The following is a 24,651-nucleotide window of genomic DNA, read 5'->3' on the forward strand; positions in this document are numbered from 1 at the left end:
TTACAACCATTCTTTTCAGTTAAGTGAATCACTGCAGTTGCTAAGTTAGCAATGCAGTTGTTAAGTGAATCCTCATTGACTTTGCTTTTCGGAGGGGGATCGTTATGCAACCGTCCCAAATCCATGCCGATTGCCAAACCTCTGCATTTAGATCACATGACCATGGGGATGCTACAATGGTCATAAGTGTGAGAAACCGTAATGTCACTCTTTTCAGTGCCTTTGAAATGTGCAAATGGTCACTAAAGGAATGGTCGGGAGGTGAAGACTACCTGTGCATGTAAATTGATCTGCCGCCAAAATGCTCAAACTTCAGAATAAGGCATCCGCAAAAGTTCCAGACTAGCAACACAATTTTTATTTAATAAACATTTATGTTACATGTTCCAATAAGTTAACTGAATTCCAGCATTTGTACATTTCACTGTATATGGTCAAAATCAGATTAGGAAGAAAGAAACTGGATTGCTTCATTGAACCATCCTGTGTTTTAAAACCTTCCAAAATACAAGCAGCATTAAAAACATTGAGGCAATGCGAAGAGAAGTAACAGGATTATCAAAAGGAACAGTTTAGATGAATAGGTAGATGAGAGAAGAGGAGGTTGGATATAAAAAAAGAACCATCGAAATAAAAAAACATTCTGGAGAAACTCACAGAGCAAGTCCAATAAAAATATTATTTCTGGATGCCTTGTTTATTCTAAATTCAAAAGCAGATTACATCTTAATAATGAAGCACAAAGACAAACCATGAAATGTTATGGCCTAAAATATTACTAACTTGATTCTGGACAAGTAAAATCTGCTGAAAAAAAAAAGATTAATTTTTTAAAAATGGATTCCACAGATGTTAAGATTTTGCCTTTGTTCACAGTACATTTAAATCACCCTTCAAAAAAACACACACCCTAAAATATAGTATAAGCACACATAAAACGCAAACACACAAAATGACAAATTAAGGCTCTGCTTTGTATATGTCTTCTGTTATAGAAGGGGGTATTTGTCAGTGAAGCAAAGGCCTGGCTTAGAATAATCCATCCAAGACCCCTCATGTAATATAGCCATTATTTACCATTCAGCACCTGCTTTGTAGCTAGTTTAAGTGTTACCTTTCTGGATTCTCACGCCTTGAATAACTGCATCCAAAAAGGCACCTGGGCTACCAGTAGCTTTATGGAAGCTTTAACCCTAATTATAGGACTAAAACAATAATAACAATTAGGGAATGCATTATCCGATATCAAATGAGAAGCTTGAATCAAGGAGAGATGGAAGTCCATCTCTTGAACAGCTCTGAAAGTGGTGATTTTCTGCAGAATTTCTAGGTACTAGTGTGCATCCTACATTTAAGAAAAACAGGATGACAACAGTGCCAGAATTTTGTCATATTGTGGAAAGTGTGGGCTGGGACGGGGGGCAACTGAATCTTCTACACCTTAAAAGACAATATCTGTATATTGTAGGGTTGAAATGAAGATCCTTTCTTGGTGTTCTCCGAGTTTCAGACATTTCATTACCCTACTGTAGAGGTCTTCAAACTTGGCGACTTTAAGACTTGTGGACTTCAACTTCCAGAATTCATCAGCCAGCGTAGCTGAGGTTGAAGTCCACAAGCTGCTGGCTGGAGAATCCTGGGAGTTGAAGTCCACAAGTCTTAAAGTTGCCAAGTTTGAAGACCTCTGCCCTACTGGGTAGCAGTAGCAGTTACTTGCTTTGGGCAATGAAATGTCCACAACAAAACCTCAGAGGGGACCAAGGACCCTTCAGCTCTACACATTGCAGCTGTATATTGCAACCAAAATCAGCCATCTTTTAGGGTGGCAAATAGGGTTCACGGGACCTTTGAAGAAGGGCAAGTCACTAGGGATGGTTATAATCCAATCTGGAAGGAACCCAGAAGAGATCTCATTATCTCCATGGGAAGGTCTTTCAGCCTGAAGATTTCAGCAAAATAAGCTGATGTTTATGCCCAGGAATGGGCCTGGCTCCCTAAATGCTGCCCCTTCCAAAATAATTTGGCTTTCCAACATAACTGGACAATAACTGGCATCTGAACTGCAATCAGTCTTCATATTTACCCTCTTCCTATTTTTTCCCTTGTTGGTTAAAAGGCCCTTAAGTAACAGCTGTGGTATTTGAAGTACTGTAATGACATGTTGGGTGATAAATTAACATTTTTAGGTGAAGCTGTGTGTTAACTGTATAATATTAATTAATCTTTATTCATCTATTAAAGAGGGGAAAGCAGGATATAAAATGCTGAGAAACGAGAGAAAGATTGATAAAAAATAGGGCTCTTTATATAAATTTTGTCTATTTTTGCTCTTCTGAAGAATCAGAATGGGTGGATAGAAATGGAAGAGAATTATGTGTTTTGTACATGTGTGTGTCTGTGCGATGGAAAGGAAAAACACCCAAAACAATATCCAACAGCCTAAGTTCTAATTTTTAAAATATGGACAGCAAATCCTTAAAAAAAAGAGAAAACCATTTCCTGCTATATCTTCCCGGAATGTCAAATAAGTGCTCTCTAAATTCTTGGTCCTTCAAACATCTCCACCATCCCAGCCAGCTGATTTGCATTAAAAAGAAAGAAAGAAAGAAAAAAGTTAAGTTAAAGAAATTTAAAGAAACCAGCCAGGCTTCCCACAAAGTCCTGGACTGTTCAACTTCAAGCCACAATGATTTTAGGAAACAAGTCCAATTCCTAACTTCTTACAGCTGCATTTTTTTAGACTCTGCAACCGCCGAGAAGATCCTGAACGTGAGCAGAACTGCATGACATGTGTTACTGACCCTACAAAACTAATTATCGAAACAACACTGTGCACGTTTTTCTCTTGCCCTTCTAGGAAGGGAACACTGATATCTTTTTAGAAAGACTCCCGGACGAATCATTTCCATTAACGTTTTAAATAATGAACAAAGCACCTCAACTGTTTTGGCCATCCACTAAAAAGGCCTTCTCCATCTATTCATCTGAAACAAGTGAAAGCCGCAGAGAAAGGCAACCTTTCAGGTGCATTAGGAAACCCTCAAAGCTTCCCAAATTCTATACCAAACTTGCATTCTTTTTTTAATACCTTGCTTATAGCTCTAGTATCTCCCTCTATCTGCCTATTCCTACATGGTAGGTTTTCCTTGAGGTTGGCCTTTTCCTCGAAAGTCTCGGTTACCCCTGAACAGAACGGAATGAAAACTTTTCCTATGCCGCCTTCGACCACACGGAATATCGCTGTTACGTTTTCCAAAGGTTTTGTGGACCGCATCCACAGTCAAAAAAGCTTGTTGCCTATCTTTGTCAAATCAGATGTTTTCACCTAACTATTCCCCCCCCCCCCCAAGCTTCCTGATGAAGTGTGCTTGAAAACCCAAGGGAATAGTCAATTTTTTTTAGGCTCAGCTTTTGGGATGCTGGCTGGCGTTTTCCAGAGACAAATTCCACACAGGATGATGAATTCGCACAAGCGGAAGTTGAAATTTGTTGCGTGTAAAACATTTGCATAGCTAACTCTACCATGACGTGCTCATGTGTGCGAGCAGATTTTTTTTTTTTTGTTAGAAAGTAGAATATTAATCAAATATCTTAATGTTTTCCCGTGAGGCATCGGCAGATGTTTACAAAATGTCAGATTAAAACCCTGTACAAAATAACATCAATGTTTCGATGCCAAAATCTTCCCACTGTTGTTTTCAATCAGGTAGTTAACAGACTAGTTGGCGATAGTCCTTTGTACTGCTAGTCCTCAAGAGTGTTGCCAGAACCACCGACACAGACACGGAACATTATTTGAGTATAATTTGTGCCTTTCTAACATCAAAAACTGTTTTTAGCTTTTTACGTATTATTGTAATACAAAAGAACCAGGCAAATTTAAGGTCAGCATTACTAATATATATAAAATTGCTATTATCCCTTGTGACAGCATAGGAATTTAATCAATGATCAGAAAGCTTAGGAAGGGGACGGTCTGATAAAAATAATAATAAATGCAAGCTCGATTGTCTTGAGATAAAAGAGACAGGCCAAAGATGAACAAAAAGCCTTTTCATTGTGGCAGAACATGCAAGAAATGGGGAGACCCAATGCCTCTTCCTCCCCCCCCTCCCCCCACTGTAATGTAACATCGCACCCTTTGTTAACACCTTCACGGCAGGGGAAACGTGTGTGTTGTGACGACATCACAAGTCTCAGAAGATTGGCACTGTGAGTTGAATGCAGTTGGTTTACCAGGAGTCCAAAGGCAAGTGGTGAAGACCCTGCTACTTTACGTGTTCTGGAGGCATGGATGCAATGAGGACCGAGGAAGGGGAACGTCCACTCCATTCCGATAACACGCCATCCTTAAACATGAGATTCTTGGCAGGCAGCGGAACCCCAGCCTCAGCAGAAGTTAGAGGGGAAAGTAAACTGGACGTAGAAGAAGAAAAACTGGCCTCGGAAAGCAACTCCACGGTTGAAATGTTTTCCTAAACGAGAAAAAGGAGCACAGGGTTCATTAGGGTTCCAGTTTGGTTACAGGTGGTCCTCATCTTACAATCATTCATTTAGTATTTTTTATTATTTTTCATTTTTGAGCATCAGAAAAAATTAACCCAGTTCTACACCCGTTGAGGTTATTACTACTTAATAATATGCTTTATACAATATACATTTGTTTCATATTCATACAATATACATTTTATAAAATATACATTTGTTTCATATGTTTACAAAGTTCCATATTTTCATCGTTTCACGGTTCTTTCTTTTTCTTTCTCTTAGTTTAATTGTACCATCTATTCCATATTTCGTAATATTCCGAATTATTTTGACCTTTGAGTTCAATGGACAGTCTTGTCCATTTCAGCACACCTGTAAATTTCCCCCCATTAATATATTCTCTGGTGGTGTGTGTGTGCGTGTGTGTGATTGATTGATTGATTTACGCATGCATGCATGCATGCCGCCCTTCTCCTTAGACTTAGGGCAGCTTACAACATGTTAGCAATAGCACTTTTAAACAGAGCCAGCCTATTGTCCCCACAATCCGGGTCCTCATTTTACCCACCTCGGAGGGATGGAAGGCTCAGCTAACCTTGAGCCGGTGATGAGATTTGAACCGCTGACCTGTAGATCCAGCGGTCAGCTTTAGTGGCCTGCAGTACTGCACTCTACCCACTGTGCCACCTCGGCCCATATTTTTACAGAATTGAGACTATGCTATCCTTGCTGCCATGACAATATGTATCATAGAAACATAGAAGACTGGCGGCAGAAAAAGACCTCATGGTCCATCTAGTCTGCCCTTATACTATTTCCTGTATTTTATCTTACAATGGATATATGTTTATCCCAGGCATGTTTAAATTCAGCTACTGTGGATTTACCAACCACGTCTGCTGGAAGTTTGTTCCAAGGATCTACTACTCTTTCAGTAAAATAATATTTTCTCATGTTGCCTTAGATCTTTCCCCCAACTAACTTCAGATTGTGTCCCCTTGTTCTTGGGTTCAGTTTCCTATTAAAAATACTTCCCTCCTTAGATATTGTATATTTTTGGGCTAACAACTATTCATTTGGTGACTGTTGTATGCCATATGCCTCCCTCACTGTTGAGAGAGTATAAGACACACCTTTTTCCCCCTAAAAGAGAGTGAAAATTTGGGTGCTTCTTATACACTGAATGTAACCATGCCCAACCTCTCAAATGGAGGATTCAGAGGCTAAAAACAGCCTGTGAAACCTCCACTCCATAGGCGTTTTTTTCAGTGAAGGGCTAACAATTTTTTTTACAACCACACTGTGGGCGTGGCTTATGCAGGACGCCCTGCATTTTCTTTCAACATCTTTCAGTGCAAATTGGGTGCTTTGGGGTGGAGCTCCATTTTTGCTACCCCACTGTGCTCCCCCCTGTCCAGGAAGCAGCCCACCCCTGCTTTTTTTCCAGCCTCTGAAACCTGTTTGAGAGGCTGAACAGGGCTACAACGGAGATTTCAGAGGCAGTGGGCATTCTCTGGGTCCCGTCAACAAAACTATATCGCTTGGCGGGGCCCAGGGGAAAAGCCTTCTCTGTGGCGGCCCCGGCCCTCTGGAATCAACTCCCCCCAGAGATTAAAATTGTCCCCACCCTCCTTGCCTTTCGTTAGCTCCTTAAAACCCACCTCTGCCGTCAGGCATGGTGGAATTGAGACATTCTTTCCCCCTAGGCCTTTACAATTTATGCATGGTATGTTTGTTTACACGGATGTTTAGTTTTATAATAAGGGGTTTTTAGTGGTTTTTAGTATTGGACTTACATGATGTTTTTTATTACTGTTGTTAGCCGCCCCGAGTCTTCGGAGAGGGGCGGCATACAAATCCAATAAATAAATAAATAGAAACAAAGCCTCTGAAATGGAGGTTTCATAGGCTGGAAAAATGCTTCTGAAACGGAGTTCAAGGAACATAGCTCATAACCAACGAACCTGTTGCTAAAGTTCACCTCTAGGAACAGCTGATTGAGGGCATCCAGGAAGGCCGATCCATCCCCCAATCAGCTTTTTTTTTATTTTCCTTCCCAAACACTAAGGTGCGTCTTATATCCCGAAAACACGGTAAATAAATGAATGAATATGTTCTTATGCATTTACCTGGAATGAATGAACAAAACTAAGGACCTGCAGGGAAAGTTTTCTGCTGGAATGTAACAGTTTTTGAAGGCTGCCAAAAGACAAGAGAAAAAAAGGACAAGGTTATATGTTCAATATTTATATACAGTGATCCCCCGGTTATTGCGTCCCCGACCATTGCGAACAGGCTAATTTGCGATTTTTCAACCCGGAAGTCAAAACACCATCTGCGCATGCGTGCCCTTTTTTCTATGGGCATGCATGCGTAGATGGCGCCGGGCAGATCAGCTGCTGGGCGGCTTCCCTGGGTCTTCCCCCTCTTGCTGGCGGGAGGGCGAAGCCCCCCCCAGCACCCGCTCACCCGCCGTTCGCCCGGCCACCCGCCGTTCGCCGCTCGCCCGCCCTTCGCCCGGCCACCCGCCCTTCGCCCGCCCTACGCCCTTCGCCCGGGAAGTTCGCCAGGAGTCAGCGGAGAAGCGGCGCGCCTGTTTTAAAACGATCGGAGCCGGCCTGGGAGGGCTTTCCAGCAACCCCCGAGCCCCCAACCCGGGCTCGGGGGTTGCTGGAAAGCCCTCCCAGGCCGGCTCCGATCGTTTTAAAACAGGCGCGCCACTTCTCCGCTGACTCCTAAAGCGGGGAAGTTCGCCAGGAGTCAGCGGAGAAGCGGCGCGCCTGTTTTAAAACGATCGGAGCCTGCCTGGGAGGGCTTTCCAGCAACCCCCGAGCCCCCAACCCGGGCTCGGGGGTTGCTGGAAAGCCCTCCCAGGCCGGCTCCGATCGTTTTAAAACAGGCGCGCCGCTTCTCCGTTGACTCCTAAAGCGGGGAAGTTCGCCAGGAGTCAGCGGAGAAGCGGCGCGCCTGTTTTAAAACGATCGGAGCCGGCCTGGGGGATCGGAGCCGGCCTGGGGGGGCTTTCCCTTTCAGGGCGGGCGAGCGGCGGGCGCGGCAGCAGCGAGGAGTTTGCGTGGGCGGCGGGGAAACCCCAATCTTCGGCTCCTCGCTGCTGGGAAGTAAAAACACCATCTGCGCATGCGCAGATGGTGTTTTTACTTCCGCAGCGCTACTTCGCGAAAACCCGCTCGTTGCGGGGGGTCCTGGAACGGAACCCCCACAATGATCGGGGGATCACTGTATAACCAAACACTCGTTTGCTTTCTTTTTCTCCGGTATAACCCAACCAAGCCTCACCTCTCTTTGCTGCATAATCCATGGCTGGCGATCTTCCGACAGACTTTTCGGTTGAGGTCTGAGCTGAACAGTGGGATTCCGAAGCTCAGTTCCAGGGGAACCCACTCCGGTTCTGTGGTAGGGACTGAAAAGATACCAAGAAAGGGCCAAGTGGAAGGGACGTCAGCTGTCAATGTTTATGACTTTTTAAACACCATTATTCTAAACATAATTATTCTCTATTCTATTCTATTCACTATATAGAGTGCTGGTGAGACCACATTTGGAATACTGTGTTCAGTTCTGGAGACCTCACCTACAAAAAGATATTGACAAAATTGAACGGGTTCAAAGATGGGCTACAAGAATGGTGGAAGGTCTTAAGCATAAAACGTATCAAGAAAGACTTAATGAACTCAATCTGTATAGTCTGGAGGACAGAAGGAAAAGGGGGGACATGGTCGAAACATTTAAATATGTTAAAGGGTTAAATAAGGTCCAGGAGGGAAGTGTTTTTAATAGGAAAGTAAACACAAGAACAAGGGGACACAATCTGAGGTTAGTTGGGGGAAAGATCAAAAGCAACATGAGAAAATATTATTTTACTGAAAGAGTAGTAGATCCTTGGAACAAACTTCCAGCAGACGTGGTAGATAAATCCACAGTAACTGAATTTAAACATGCCTGGGATAAACATATATCCATCCTAAGATAAAATACAGAAAATAGTATAAGGGCAGACTAGATGGACCATGAGATCTTTTTCTGCCATCAGACTTCTATTTTTCTATTGTATTCTTTATGAATTTAGAAACCTTCAAATGACGTTCGTAATGAGAGGGGCGGCATACAAATCCAAATAATAAATAAAAATAAAACCAATACTGATGATGAAGCAATAATGATCACTTCCTCTCTAGACTATTTATGGGATCATCTCCTGCTGGAGAGCTCCCAGTGACCAATTAGAGCCCACAGAGTTGGTCTTCTCCGGGTCCCATCCACTAAGCATTGTCAGTTGGTGGGACTGTGGGGGGGGAGGGCCTTCACTGTGGTGGCGCCGACTCTCTGGAACCAATTAACCCCCCCAAGGTTCATACTGCCCCCACCCTACTGGCTTTCCGAAAAGCCTTGAAAATCTCGCTCTGCTGGCAAGCCTGGGGGCCGTAATTGACACTTCTTTTGATTCCGGCCTCAGTAAGACATGAATTGGGATGTATGACATGGTGTGACTGCATGAATGATATTTTATATGGTTTTATACGGCTGTGGTTTTTTTAAATTAATTGTTTATATTGTTTTATTATTTCTATTGCAAGCCACCCGAGTTCCTCAGGAATGGGTGGCATACAAATCAAATCAAATCAAAAAATAAATACAGGTAGCCCTTAACTTACAACCACAATCGAGCCCAACGTTTCTATTGCTAAGTGAGATATTTGCTAACTGGGGTTTGGGCCATTTTAAGACCTTTCTTGCCACAGTTGTTAAATAAATCATGACAGTTGTTAAGATAATAGCAAGGATGTTTAAGTGAATCAGGCTTCTTCATTGACTTCACTTGTTAAGGTCGCAAAAGGGGACCGCGGGACCCCAGGATGCTGCAACCGTCGTAAGTTGCGCTCTACATGGGGCTACCCTTGAAGAGTGTTCGGAGACTGCAGATAGTCTAGAATGCAGCTGCACGAGCTATATAACACCAGCACTCTGCGTGCAGCAATGGCTTAAAGTTGCTCTCATGGACTACAGTGTATGTAATGCCTTCTAAGGTTCCCTGTGCCCTATCAATACAATCTTCTCCATTTCAACGAGATTACCTTCTGGGCTTTGTTTAGCCACAGGATCTACGTAAGGCTCTTCAATGACCATTTCAAAGGATTCTGTGCTTCCGTTTACATCTGAGTCCAGGGCAAGCTCTGGGTCACCTGAAGAGGAAAATCCATACTTAAAATTGCTGTGGTTAGCTCTGGCCCAGCTCCTGCCCCAAGGACTGTGGATGTGGGGGAGACATCCACATGCTGCAGGCCTGTTTTGCGCCCGGTGGAATCTGCGGATGAAGGCTCCTCTGAGCAAGAAGACATGAGTGACAGGGAGGAGGAGAATGTGGCAGACAGCTCAGAAGGGGATCAATTATCTAGCTCCTCCTTGGATTCGGAACAAGAGTTAATGATACAGCCACGCATGTGGAGAGCAATGCATAGGCAACAACAACTGAGAGATTATCAAAGAAAATGAGGCCACCTGTGGTTGGGTGGGGCTGTGGTCATTAGTGAGGCTGCTATAAATAGCAGCCTGTGGGTTTGGCCATTGTGGAGGATTATCTGATCCTTTTGTTTTGTGCCTGCTTTACTGACTTTGACCTTTGTGTGCTGATTTTTCCCCGCTTTGAAACTAAACCAGAGCAAAGTGTGTTTCACTTTGTGAAAGAAGAAGGACTGTGAATTGCCTCACAGCTGCAAGCTAAGTATCACAGAACTGATAAGGGACTTGTACAAATTGCCAGTTTGTTTGGAGACGAGTGCTCTTGGCTATACCAAAAGAGGACTCAGTTTAAGTGAATTTTCATTATAAAGAACATTGTTTTGAATTTTCAAACGTGTGTGTGTCTGAAATTTGTACCTGTGAATTTTCGGGAGGAGTCTACAAAGAGAGCCCGACAGAACAAAAATTATACACATACACCTTCCCTCGGATCAAAAACTGCTCACGACGGCACACCCAACCCTCCTCCTGAAATCAATTGCTGGATAACCTTAAGTTTCACTGCAATGGTTAACAGGAATAATAGCATTTAGAATCAGCATATTGCCCCCAAGAATCTGGGTCCTCATTTTACCCACCTCGGAAGGATGGAAGGCTGAGTCAATCTTGAGCTGGTGGTGAGATTTGAACTGCTGAACTACAGCTAGGGTTCTGGAATATGTTTCTTAGTTGAATACGTCTTAACCAGGGGTCTCCAAAGTTGGCCACTTTAAGAGTTGTGGACTTTAACTGTCAGAATTGAAGCCAGCTCTGGGAATTCTGGGAGTTGAAGTTCACAAGTCTTAAAGTGCCCAACTTTGGAGAGCCCTGGTCTTAACGAACGCAGAAGAATCTTGCTACCATTCTGATCTCTTTTCACCACTTGCAGGTATGCACACAAATGCAATTTTATTTTTATTTTTTTTAAAACTACCCTACTAATTTGACAACCCTGGACCAACCTTTTTCCTGGGATGCGTCGCTCAGCTTCCTCTTCACGGGGTGACTGAAAGGGTTCAACATGGTGATGTAGCCACAGAAGTGCTGCAGGTCCATCTTTTCCCTCAATATCTTCAGTGCTTTATGGACACCCATGTTGAGACGGGAAAAATCTAGATATAAACCCCACCCCCCCAAAAAGTATATTAAATCATTTTACTAAATTAAACCATGGACGATAAACAGGATATAAATATGATTTGGAGAATTACTGAATGTTTGATATAATGTCCAGTTTGGGATTTGATGTGCTCAGTGTCTTTTCGCATTTGAGATTTCTGTTTTTGCTTTGTTTACAGTATTTTCTTAGGGAAAGAAAATATGCAATCAAAACTTTTAATTAAAAAACCCCCCGATTATTGTTGGCAAACAGGTTCTCCTCTCAGGATATAAGATTTTCAGAAGTCTCTAGATCAGTGATGGCGAACCTTTTTTTCCTCTGGTGCCAAAAGAGCGTGTGTGCGTGCTATCGCGCATGCCTGAACGCCCACAACCATAATTCAATGCTTGGCGAGGGCAAAAACAGCTTCCCCTGCCCCCTGGATGCCCTCTGGGGGCAGGAAATGAACTGTTTTCCAACTTCTAGTGGGGCCCAGTAGACTTGTGTTTCATCCTCCCCAGGCTCCAAAGTCTTCCCTGGAGCCAGGGGAGGGTAAAAATGCCCTTCCCATCCCCCCCGGAGGCTCTCTGGAAGCAAAAACCGCCCTCCCAGAGCCTCTGTGTGAGTCAAAACTCAGCTGGCCAGCACACACATGCACATTGGAGCTGAGCCAGGGCAACAGCTCGCGTGCCAGCAGATATAGCTCCATGTGCCACCTGTGGCATCCGTGCCATAGGTTCGCCATCACTGCTCTAGATTTTGAAGTCTAAGGCTGCTTCCTAGAAACCTGAAGCAGGAAGTGACAAGAACAAAATTCCGTCTTGATTTTAGGACATATGTATTAATAAATAAATCCACCTTACCTCCTTGCTGTTCTGCTTCATCCAGTGGAAATGGAATATGGAGAGTTTCCCCCATGCCGTGGATGCCATGTCCCTAAATGCCAAGATAAGAGGTATAGAAAGGTTAAAAAAAAAGGCAGCCTTCTGATAATTTTCAGTTCTGGGTTCTCCATTGCTTTGTGATTTTGGAATATTGGTAAGAGTTATTGGGTTAAGACTGGAGAGGTCCAGGGACAACTGTCTCTGTGCCCATAAAGTTTCCAAGGACCCTGGGCTCTCTCTCAGCGCTATTTTGCAAAGGGATTGTCAGTGTAAAATACAGGTAAAATAGGAATGTTTAGGACAGTGATGGCAAACCTTTTTTGGTTCGCATTCCAAAGGGGGTATTGTTCTTCTAATTCTGTACAAATCGTATTCTTGCTGCTATAATAATATGTAGGATTAAGTATTGCGTCCTTTTGTCCTGGTTCCCTGTAAATATCCCTAGTAAAAATAATTCCGATTTCATTTCTGTATGTTGGTTTGTTATCTTTTCAATCCATTTGCCAATAATCATCTTTCTGTTTCTATCCTGGCAAAAGAATCAATCAAAACTCAGAATTTAGTGTATTTTTGTATGTATGTATGTATGTATGTATGTATGTATGTATGTATGTATGTATGAATGTATTTATTTATTAGATTTGTATGCCGCCCCTCTCCGTAGACTGTATAAGTGTCCATACCTGAATCAGAACAGCCGAATGGGTTAAAGCATCATTCAACATAGTAAGCACATTCGAAGTGGGGACCACTCCTGGATCGTGACCCCAAGATGTTATTAATAAGCGGTCATAGCCCTGGAAATCAAATGCAAAGAGACAAACTAAGACCCCAATTAATAAAGTATCTTCATCTACAGTAGTATTATTCAGTATCATAAAGTATTCCGTATGTGGAACACCTACCTGAAATATATCTGGAAGTTTTCGAAGCCTTGTGCCTTTAGATAATAACAGGGATGGAGGCCCCTGTCCAGTTATGTGATAAATATAGAGTTTGAACCACACAGAGCTCACTTCTGGAATAGCTGGCCCAATATGCTGTGAAAAGACGGAAAAGTCAGAAATGAAAGCAGGCAGGGCAGCTAATTCTGCTCAGGAGGAAGAACCTTTGCCGTCAGCATTTGCATTGGTCCTCAGACAATTTTGTGTTTTTTTAATGTTAATTATAAGATAAAAATACATAAAAGTTAACAAGGGGAAGGGAGAGAGGGAAGGAAGGGAGACAGCAAGAACAAAAAGTACTGTATTAACTTCCAACTTCTTTTCAGTGCAGTAAAAAGCAAAAAAGTTACCACCTCAAACTTTTTGCTTTACTTTTTGCTACACCTTTCAAGTGATTTCTCTAACAAAAAACTATTCTAATCAACACCTAAAATCAAAGTTTTATTTCCCCACCATAATTTAAAGCAAAAAATCCAGAAGTGGTTTCCAAGTAGGAACAAAACTAGATACCATATTTTTCAGAGTATCCAAGAAGAGACTGAAAACTTGGTTGCATCTTATATGCTAAATGTAGCTTTTTCTAAGCTTTCCTCCCCAGCTCTAACGAGATGATAACAATCTTCTCAGTTTGCAGAATGTTTTCATGGTTACTCCCATCTGAAGATTTTATTTCAGCCCTAATCAAAGGATAAAATATTTTGCTGAAGTTGGCCAGATTAAGGATGTTAACTGGTAGCTAGATTTTTTCCCCTTATTTTCCTTCCCCAAAACTAAGGTGTGTCTTATACTCCGCTGTGTCTTATATTCCAAAATGTATGGTAGGTTCTTCTCTTGGATTAAAACACCGAGTTTCACCATCTCTGACAACTGCATAATTTTTAACATCCATTTTTCCCCTGTGGAAATTAGTCCTATATTCCAACATTCCAGAACAGAAAATACGCTCATTCTGAAACATTTTTAAAAACACTTTTTAAAAAATCTGATTAGAGCTTCCAAGCAGAAACATCCCCCCCACCCACTCAAGTGATACTAAAAGATCTCTCACAATAAATTCACGGGAAGTGTCAATTCCTCGCTATTTATTATAAGAGATCTTCTGGTATCTGTTGGCTAAATATTTCTTTACTTGGAAGCTCTAATCAGATTTTTTTAAGTGTGCATATTTTTTTAAAATAGAAATATTGTAGACTTTTATAAATGGCTATGAATAGTTTTGGGTGGTTATTATTATAATAATATGTTATGCTTTTAAAAGGCAGTACAGTACATATGCAGCACAACCCAATGCTAAGTAAATTTTAAAAGTGTTTTGTTTCTCAACCCCTTCAGACTTTCATGAAACCCTGAACAAGTGGAGAAACGAAACACTTTTAAAATTTACATAGCGTTGTGTTGTGCTGTACCTGCAGCTTGACCTTGCAATTTTTAAAAAGAAAATATGTATTTATTTAAAGCGACCAGTTAGGTCCCACAGAGTGGGCCTTCTCCGGGTCCCGTCAACTAAACAATGTTGGTTGGTGGGGCCTAGGGGAAGAGCCTTCTCTGTGGTGGCCCCGACCCTCTGGAACCAACTCCCCCCAGAGATTAGAATAGCCCCCACCCTCCTTGCCTTTCGTAAGCTCCTCAAAACCCACCTCTGCCGCCAGGCATGGGGGAATTAAGATAATCTTTCCCCCTAGGCTTCTACAATGTTTGCATGGTATGTTTGTATGTATGATTGGTTTTATAACAAGGGTTTTTAGCTGTTGTAGTATTGGATTTTTACATTCTGTTTTTTGTCACTGTTGTTAGCCGCCCCGAGTCCATGGAGAGGGGCGGCATACAAATCCAATAAATAAATATATAAATAAATTACCTGGGGGGTGCAGCTGCTGGTGGGTCGAATTTCATTGGTGAGGGGTGCCATGGAGACAAGCAGTGTGTAGTTTTTGTTCAAAACTCTGCTGCAGGTGGCAGGATCCAAGCCGAGCAAGCTTTCACAGCGTAGCAAATCCAGAGGGAAACCTACATTAACAATGCCAAAGACACTTGGAATACAGATAGCAAACGAACATATATACAAGTGAAAGGGGCAGAGGGAAAGGGGAAGGAAAAATACAAATTTAGATGGTCTCTCTTCCTCAGGATCTAAGTACTTGTTTTTTTAAAGAACACCATTAGGGAGATTTGGAATTGTTAAGATTTCTTGGTGAACAAAATACAGGCAGTCCTTGATTTACAACCACAATTGAGCCTTAAATTTATGTGGTTAAGTGAGACATTTGTAAAGTGAAACTCACCACATTTTACGACATTACTTGCCACCATTGTATGTTAAGTGAATCTGGCTTCGCCATCATTGACATTGCTGGTTGAAAAGTCGCAAAAGGGGATCGTGCGACCCTGGGATACCCACCTCCTTTCCAGCTAACAGCCAGGCGGTGGGGCTTCTCAGCGTCCTCCTGAACCCGAACGCCGACCCTGAACTTTTGTCGAGCTTCTGGGTTCGGCGTTCGGGAGAACGCCGAGAAGCCCCCTGGCTGTTTCAAAAGGTGACAGCCGGGCGGCGGGGCTTCTTGGCGGCCACCCGAACCCGAACTTTTGCCGAACTTCCGGGTTCGGCGTTCGGGTGGCGGGTTCATAAGACGGAAAAAGTTCGGAAGAAGAGGCAAAAAATTTCCGAACCCCGGGTTCGTATCTCGGATTGTTCGTATGGCGAGGGGTTCGTATCACGAGGTACCACTGTATAGTTCCCAGAGTATTTTTCCAAACACCTTCCTGCCGTTAGTAATGCTTTTGGCCAATATATGGACAAACTCCAAACTAAACTTTATGGAAGTGTTTGTATCTATATAGGAGAATATTTGTAGCTCAGGATTGAAATGAGGGGTCCTTAGTACTCCCTGAGCTTGCTTGTTTTCTTATAGACATTTCATGACCCCAGGTACTGATGATGTTATCTAGTTAGGGTAATGAAACGTCTTCAAGAAAGCCAAACAAGCTCAGAGAGCACCCCTCAGCGTCTATATCTGTTTCATTTTGTTTCTACATCTTAGTGCTTAAATTCTTTTCTGGCCTTAGTTAGCTTATATTCCATTCCTGCTGCAATTTTAATACCACACAAAAATTAATCTTTAGAAGAGGAAAAACCACACCAGCAATTCTCTGTTCCAAAATGATATTATCACGTATTTGGAACAGAGTTGTCCAACAAGAAAGTAAGCACTGAGCATATAAAATAACAGCTTTCTACTAAAACAGATGTTTTCACTGTACCATTAGTGGGTTGCTCAGCCTGCGAAACCTGAGCCACGAGGTCCTTATTGTGTCTCAGGAACAGGATAGTGTTTCGGAGGGTAAGAGCGTGATCAAAGTATCTTTGAGCTTCACCCTCTCCTGTGCTCTGAACCTGAATAAGAGAAGACAAAGATGTACTGTCTATGCAAATGTGGTTGCCACAACAAATTGAATTAAAGTATTACACAACATTCCAAATGCAGGGATTAGGAATATGTCACAGCTGCTTTGACGCTCTATAAAGAAAAAATAATAATATGTATTACATTCGCAGCTATTATACTCTTAGCACTTGGGCAAGGGAAGGCAAAATTCAGGACTTTACTTAATGCTTCTGGATCCATTTTTATGGGTTAGCTTTGGGTGCATTTAAATAGCTCAGTGCTTCTCAATTATTTTCTGTTATGCACCCCCCCCCAAAATAAACATTTTGTGCCCCCACAACTCTCCACCAGGATGGTTCTTTGCAATAGCCTCAGTGGTGCAGAACTGCAAGCTACTTCCGCTGATCACCGGCTGCCAGCAGTTTGGCAGATTGAATCTCAGTAGGTTCAAGGTTGACTCAGCCTTCCATCCTTCCAAGGTCAATAAAATGAGGACCCAGATTGTTGGGGACAATATGCTGACTCTCTCTAAACCACTTAGGGAGGGTTGTAAAGCACTGTGAAGTGGTATATAAGTCTAAATGCTATTGTTATAATATTTGCCTTGTTTTCGCTGAAAAAACGCAAGCGGCTTATCAGTGTGATTGGGGTGTAATGTGTTTAAGTGACACCTTAATTTATTTGGCTTCATGTTGTCTGCTGCCATTTTTAGACACAATAAACATACCGGTCTTTCCTTGTCTCCCGCCGTAGTCACAGTGAAACCAAGCGCTACATATGCTTCATCATATTTCCTCATCTTAGCTTTCGGGAGACTTGCGTTTGTCTCGTTATCTCCGTCTCTCTCCTCCTTTCTTTTCATCCCTGTTAAATATTTTTCCATGGTGTCTCTAAAGGGTGTGTTATCTGCACTTCATATGTCCTACTCTGTGCTGTGTGCTATTGTTCGGTGCAAAACCCCCGTACCCCCTGCCGCAAAAAAAAGCACGTTCCCTGAGGTCACGCAAGCCCCTGGTATTGCTCTGCGCCCCCCCAGGAACCCCTGCCCCACTATTTGAGAAGTACTGAAATAGCTGCGTATGACTATGGACAGAAAGCTTTCCTATGTAAATGGATCCCAATAGAGGAGGTGTGCAAACCTTCTGTCTCTCAGCCTAATTTCAAAGCTCCTCTCCAAGAGATCTGTTCAGCCCCCCTGGTTATAGCTCTCTATGCCTTCCCTGCTGCTTTGGAAAGAGAGGGGGGGGCATGTCCGGAAGACAATGGGGGTCTGCACCCATGTCTGCTTCTGATCCTATCCACTGTTTGCCTCAGCTGCATGTATGGGTAGCCGCAGATTATCTGTGATCCTCAGTGGTTTGAATAAAAAGCTCATCCCTGCTAAATCAGTTTTTAAGAAAGTAAGGATGATGGTGGTGAAGAAGAGAAGAATGCAATCATCTTCTTTTAACAACCCTCCATAATTCCTTGTGGAATAGTCTGGGCAATTGAATGGAGGTGAGTGTTTACTGGCCGGATGCCTTTCCTGTCGGCAATGTGGAGCTTTTGTTCAACAGATAGCAATAGCATTTAGACTTATATACCACTTCGCACTGCTTAACAACCCTCTCTAAGCGGTTTACAGAGAGTAAGCATATTGCCCCCAACAATCTGTGTCCTCGTTTTACCGACCTTGGAAGGATGGAAGGCTGAGTCAATCTTGAGCCTGGTGAGATTCAATCTGCCAAACTTGCTTATCAGACAGTGATCAGCAGAAGTAGCTTTCAGTACTGCACTTTAACCACTGCACCTATTGGTGTATATTCTCAAAACTATCAAACTATTCACTAAGGCCTCAATTACTATTACTATTAGTCTTCTCATTGCTCCTATCACTCATCTCCTCCCACTTATGACTGTATGACTGTAACTTGTTGCTTGTATCCCTATGATTTATATTAATATTGATTATTTCCTGATTGCTTATTTGTACCCTCTGACAATCATTAAGTGTAACTTATAATTCTTGACAAATGTATTTTTCTTTTATGTACACTGAGAGCACATTCCCTAATGACAAATTCCTTGTGTGTGCAATCACACTTGGCCAATAAAGAATTATATCCTATCCTATCCTATTCTTTCTTTGTTTGGATTTCTATGTCTCCCTTCTCCGTAGACTCAGGGTGAGAATATTCCTATTCCTATTCTATGGTGCCCAGAGAGGGAAATATTTACCTCTACCTAGGATCGAACTCACAGCCTTGATTGTAAGGCAATAGCTCCACCTCTAGGCCACCGCTCCACTCAAGAAGAGAAGAATGCAATGAAAAATCAGATTAACTGAAAGGTACAAGTAGTCTTTGAATTACGACCACAATGGAGCTCAGAGTTTGTGTTGCTAGGCAGAGACAGTTAAGTGAGTTTTGCTGCATTTTATTACCTTTCTTGCCACAGTTGTTAAGTGAATCACTGCTGTGGGTAAGTTACTAAGTGAATCTGACTTTCCCATTGACTTCGCTCGTCAGGAGGTCATAGAAAATGAACCCATGAACCCCGCGACACTGCAATTGTCAAATATACATGCCAATCGCCAATCGCCTGAATTTTGATCATGTGACCACGCTGAGATGCAACAGTTGTGTGTGAAAAACAGTCACAAGTCACTTTTTTAGTGCCATTTGAGATGTTGAGAACTTTGAGATGTTCAAACTTCAAGTCCACAAGTCTTAAAGTTGCCAAGTTTGGGGACCCCAGCTTTAAACGGTCACTAAATGAATGATTGTAAGACAAGGACTATCAGTAATGAGAAAAGCTTTGACATATTTTTTCCAAACAATTCAATTATTATTATTTTCAGTTATGATTGATACAAAAAAGAACCATGTGCTGAGTTATATTAGGAAAATAAAATGGGGTACGATGAGAAGAGGGGCAACATTATTTCTACAGGCCTGCCAACTCTCAAGCTGATTTCCATATGAATTCTCCCATAGAAACATAGAAGTCTGACGGCAGAAAAAGACCTCATGGTCCATCTAGTCTGCCCTTATACTATTTTCTGTATTTTATCTTAGGATGGATATATGTTTATCCCAGGCAAGTTTAAATTCAGTTATTGTGGGTTTATCTACCACGTCTGCTGGAAGTTTGTTCCAAGGATCTTTCAGTAAAATAATATTTTCTCATGTTGCTTTTGATCTTTCCCCCAACTAACTTTAGATTGTGTCCCCTTGTTCTTGTGTTCACTTTCCTATTAAAAACACTTCCCTCCTGAACCTTATTTAACCCTTTAACATATTTAAATGTTTCGATCATGTCCCCCTTTTTCTTCTGTCCTTCAGACTATACAGATTGAGTTCATGAAGTCTTTCCTGATATGTTTTATGCTTAAGATCTTCCACCATTCTTGTAGCCCGTCTTTGGACCCGTTCAATTTTGTCAATATCTTTTTGTAGGTGAGGTCCATAACTGAGGTCCATAACTGAACACAGTATTCCAAATACTCCCAAGCTTTTGTTTTTGTCCATCAGGGAAAGAATAATTAATAATAATTTATTAGATTTGTATGCTGCCCCACTCCGAAGACTCGGGGCGGAAGAAACAAAGATCATGGTATGATCTTTGGATTTTGAGGAGTGACCTGTTTTCTGTACCTAGAAAGACTTTAATGCAGTGGTTCTCAACCTTTCTAATGCCGCAACCCCTTAATACAGTTCCTCATGTTGTGGTGACCCCCAACCATAAGTCTATCGCCAATTCTTCCAACAGAGCTTTAAGCTGATTGGCAGGAACGTCAAAGGGGCACCCCCACTGTAAACGCCTGATTGGTCAGATTGTAAAATTATGTTCCAAGGCGCCAGAATAGAAGCTTTAATTCCTAACACCATGGGAAATTTGTCTTTTACCATGGTCTTAGGCGACCCCTGTGAAACAGTTGTTTGACCCCCAAAGGGATCCTGACCCCCCCAGGTTGAGAACCACTGCTTTAATGCAAGACAGTACACCTGTCACATTCTGATCACTGTCAGAAGAATTGTGCTGTGTAAAAACTCACAAGGGGTCAGGTGTTTTTTAATCAACCTGGTCTACCCAATTATGGGAAAGAGCGTATCAGGTTGCCCTGATAAAAACACTTAATCTCTCCCCTGGTATAGTCAACAAAGCAAGGAAAACCTGTGGTTTAGAGGTTAATACGTCCATCTGATATGTAAGCAGACTGGGTTTGAATCCTAGAAGGGTATGGCTTAACAGATGAGAGCTATAGTAAATAACTTGAAATAGATCTATATTAGTCTCCCTTTATTTCTTTGTTGATAAAACCTAAATTTAACACGAGCACAGGAGTCGGATTTATTTTTTATTTTTTTTACCTTTTCAAGTTCCACCAGAAAACTGTCCAGTGATTCGTCGGACAGTTTTCCCACTTCGAACATGGTGACTGCATGACTTTTCAAATTCTGCAAGATAAAAACGTATCGTTATTCATTTTCAGATATAATTCAAGGTAAAAAGCATTGGGAAGAGGGATATAAGATTAAAAACGCCTCTTGAATGCTGTTTGTGAAAATCAGTGTTTTAAAACTGACTTTATCCCCGATTCCGTTTAAAATAAAAGCAATCCGAGAACACTTTAACGTGCTGAGTTCAATCAAGATTGAGCAAGTTAACTTACTGGTGAAAGATTCCCCATCATTAAAAAGGCAGTCAGAGTTGAATCGAAGAGGAATGCTATCCTCTTTGTGTGCGCAGTAGACAGATTCAAGCTGTTCACGCTGGCTGTGTCACCTTGGAAAGCAAAACAAAACAAAAATCAAACCAATCAAACTCCTATTGTTGGACTCACCACCTAGTTGGGGAGGCATCAAACAGTGGGATGGACAGCTTGCCAAATTGAGCGAACCGCCCTCTATTGCCTTCACCCACCTGCTATTGGGACATGCTCTAAATCAGGGGTCTCCAACCTTGTCAACTTTTAAGACTTGTGGACTTCAACTCCCAGAATTCCTCAGCTAGCAAAGCAAAGCTGGCTGAGGAACTCTGGGAGTTGAAGTCTACAAGTCTTAAAGTTGACAAGGACGGAGACACCTGCTCTGAATATGCCAATGTGCTATGATGTCACTGTACGTTTGTGTCATTCTTGCAATTAAAGCCTGAGATACTACAGGTAGCTTACAACTTATTTATTTATAATAGTCAACTTATAGCCATTCATTTAGTGACTGTCCGAAATAGCAAACGTACTCTGACTGGTCCTCATAGTTATGATTGTTATGGCAACCCTATGATCATGTGTTCAAAATATGAGCACATAGCAATGTTTGTGGAATCCTGAGATCTCCATTTGTGACCTTGTCTCTCTGAGAGGCGAAGTCTTAATAACAGCATCAACAACTAATGCGTTTTGCTTGATAATTTCAGTGATTCAGTTAACAATCACAACAAAAAAAGGTCCTAAAAGTCAATTCACTTAACAACCATCTTGCTTAGCAATAGACATTCTGGTCCCAATTGTAGTCAGGAACTATCTGAATAATACTTAAGCACCAAACACAATAGTGAATAATGCCTTAAGTATCTCAGCATATCTAATACCTGCTGGCTCAGGTGCTCTGAAATTCAAACAGGCTTGTGAAAAATATCAAGGCAAGAAATGGAATTGATAGAAAATCCTGAATATCATGATATATGTGAGTGATTCTAACTTCATTAGGCAGCAAAGAGGCTACACTGAGTGTTATCTTATTTTTTAGCATTTAGACTTATATACCGCTTCATAGTGCTTTTACAGCCCTCTCTAAGCGGTTTACAGAATCAGCCTATTGAAACATAGAAACATAGAAGTCTGACGGCAGAAAAAGACCTCATGGTCCATCTAGTCTGCCCTTATACTATTTTCTGTATTTTATCTTAGGATGGATATATGTTTATCCCAGGCATGTTTAAATTCAGTTACTGTGGATTTATCTACCACGTCTGCTGGAAGTTTGTTCCAAGGATCTACTACTCTTTCAGTAAAATAATATTTTCTCATGTTGCTTTTGATCTTACCCCCAACTAACTTCAGATTGTGTCCCCTTGTTCTTGTGTTCACTTTCCTATTAAAAACACTTCCCTCCTGGACCTTATTTAACCCTTTAATATATTTAAATGTTTCGATCATGTTCCCCCCTTTTCCTTCTGTCCTCCAGACTATACAGATTGAGTTCATTATTGCCCCCAACAATCTGGATCCTCATTTTACCCACCTCGGAAGATGGAAGGCTGAGTCAACCTTGAGCTGGTGGTGAGATTTGAACTGACTGTTGAAATAGTGGAACTGACTCTGTAGTGTCATCACCTAATTTACCCTTAGACTATCCACTCTTGACCTCACCCGATTCCTAAGAGGTCAGTAAGGGGTTGCATAAGTGCACCAGCATGCCTACCCTCCCTGTCCTAACGTTTCTCTTTTACTAGTATCATGTATATAAACATTGTTATATCTCTGTATACTACCAATACGTACTTGACAAAATAAATAAGTAAAAAATAAATAAATAAACTACACCTAGCAGTTAGCTGAAGTAGCCTACAGTGCTGCACTCTACCCACTGTGCCACCCAGGCTATTTGGGTTAGGTGCCTTGAATAATTCTCCCACAAAAGCCACATTTCCTTTGGCTTTCAGTTGGAGATATGACGACGCATCCTTCCTGCAGAGTTCTACCAATGGAGTGGTTTAGCATGAGATAAGGAAGGATGCGTCACCTTAAAAGAATACAGGAAGAATTATCCATAAAATATAATGTATTGCCTGGTTTCTCCCACCCCCTCAAAACAATCAATGATTCCCCCACCATTCACTGCTACTCTTTCCCCATCTTTAATGCCTCTTGAACGCACAGAGTAGCATGTTTGAAAGAAATCTCTTGCAATCCCTTCGGTAAATCAAAGAATCCCTGCAATACATAGAAACATAGAAGACTGACGGCAGAAAAAGACCTCATGGTCCATCTAGTCTGCCCTTATATTATTTTCTGTATTTTATCTTAGGATGGATATATGTTTCCAACGATCTACTACTCTTTCAGTAAAATAATATTTTCTCACGTTGCTTTTGATCTTTCCCCCAACTAACTTCAGATTGTGTCCCCTTTGTTCTTGTGTTCACTTTCCTATTAAAAACACTTCCCTCCTGGACCTTATTTAACCCTTTAACATATTTAAATGTTTCGATCATGTCCCCCCTTTTCCTTCTGTCCTCCAGACTGATTGAGTTCATGAAGTCTTTCCTGATACGTTTTATGCTTAAGACCTTCCAGCATTCTTGTAGCCCGTCTTTGGACCCGTTCAATTTTGTCAATATCTTTTTGTAGGTGAGGTCTCCAGAACTGAATACAGTATTCCAAATGTGTTCTCACCAGCGCTCTATACAGCGGGATCATAATCTCCCTCTTCCTGCTTGTTATACCTCTAGCTATGCAGCCAAGCATCCTACTTGCTTTCCCTACCGCCTGACTGCTCTGCTCACCCATTTTGAGAAATCACTACCCCTAAATCCTTCTCTTCTGAAGTTTTTGCTAACACAGAACTGCCAATACAATACTCAGATTGAGGATTCCTTTTCCCCAAGTGCATTATTTTACATTTGGAAACATTAAACTGCAGTTTCCATTGCTTTGACCATTTATCTAGTAAAGCTAAATCATTTACCATATTATAGACCCCTCCAGGAATATCAACCCTATTGCACACTTTAGAGTCATCGGCAAATAGGCAAACCTTCCCTACCAAACCTTCCCCTATGTCACTCACAAATATATTAAAAGGAATAGGACCCAGAACAGACCCTTGTGGCACACCGCTTGTAACCTGTCTCTGCTCAGAATACTCGCCATTAACAATAACTCTCTGATGTCTATGCTTCAGCCAGCTTGAAATCCATTGAACTATCCAGGGATTAAGTCCAATCTTCACTAATTTATCTATCAGCTCTTTATGTGGAACCGTATCAAAGGCTTTGCTGAAGTCCAGGTAGGCAATATCCACGGCACCACCTTGATCCAACACCTTTGTGGCATGTGCAGAGGGTAAGAGAATCCAAATGGCGGTGTCTGGGAGCCTTGCACTTCCTTTGTGACTGGCTCTCCGAGGACTCATAGAACCGGGAGCATTTCACCTCGGCATGGAATGATATGAATTGCAATGGATAAACTGGCGGTCAGCGCCACAATTGCTCACCTTGGTCATCTTGACTGTTGGTATCTGTATCAGTGGCAGAGGAGCCAGCCTCTTGGACAGGACTTCTGCTTTCTCCACTCTCCCAGGATAACAGCATCTTCTGTGGGTCCAACGTTGTTCTGACAAGGTGGAAAA

At 42.0% G+C, this 24,651-nt stretch overlaps 1 protein-coding gene across 2 annotated transcripts in view; it reads right to left on the reverse strand.

Moving 5' to 3' along the window:
* Window positions 1-335: 335 nt before the first annotated feature.
* FAM91A1 (family with sequence similarity 91 member A1) overlaps window positions 336-24,651 on the reverse strand; it is a 48,826-nt gene continuing 24,510 nt past the window's right edge. Inside the window, exons 12-25 of one of the 2 annotated variants that reach the window (XR_011558759.1) lie at window positions 24,517-24,635; window positions 20,970-21,082; window positions 20,668-20,754; window positions 16,191-16,323; window positions 14,791-14,939; window positions 12,894-13,028; window positions 12,672-12,785; window positions 11,968-12,040; window positions 10,968-11,117; window positions 9,582-9,689; window positions 7,786-7,909; window positions 6,618-6,687; window positions 1,694-4,475; window positions 336-1,526 (exon numbers count right to left, since the gene is read on the reverse strand). Coding sequence is in view for 1 of the 2 variants with exons in the window: in XM_070748262.1 (XP_070604363.1) it covers window positions 4,269-4,475; window positions 6,618-6,687; window positions 7,786-7,909; window positions 9,582-9,689; window positions 10,968-11,117; window positions 11,968-12,040; window positions 12,672-12,785; window positions 12,894-13,028; window positions 14,791-14,939; window positions 16,191-16,323; window positions 20,668-20,754; window positions 20,970-21,082; window positions 24,517-24,635 (1,582 nt within the window). In the remaining variant the exon portion in view is untranslated. Of the gene's footprint in view, window positions 4,476-6,617; window positions 6,688-7,785; window positions 7,910-9,581; window positions 9,690-10,967; window positions 11,118-11,967; window positions 12,041-12,671; window positions 12,786-12,893; window positions 13,029-14,790; window positions 14,940-16,190; window positions 16,324-20,667; window positions 20,755-20,969; window positions 21,083-24,516; window positions 24,636-24,651 lie in introns of both variants that reach the window. The other variant, XM_070748262.1, reaches the window with a different exon arrangement.

Source organism: Erythrolamprus reginae, chromosome 3, assembly GCF_031021105.1.
Source record: "Erythrolamprus reginae isolate rEryReg1 chromosome 3, rEryReg1.hap1, whole genome shotgun sequence".
Lineage (NCBI taxonomy): Eukaryota > Metazoa > Chordata > Lepidosauria > Squamata > Dipsadidae > Erythrolamprus > Erythrolamprus reginae.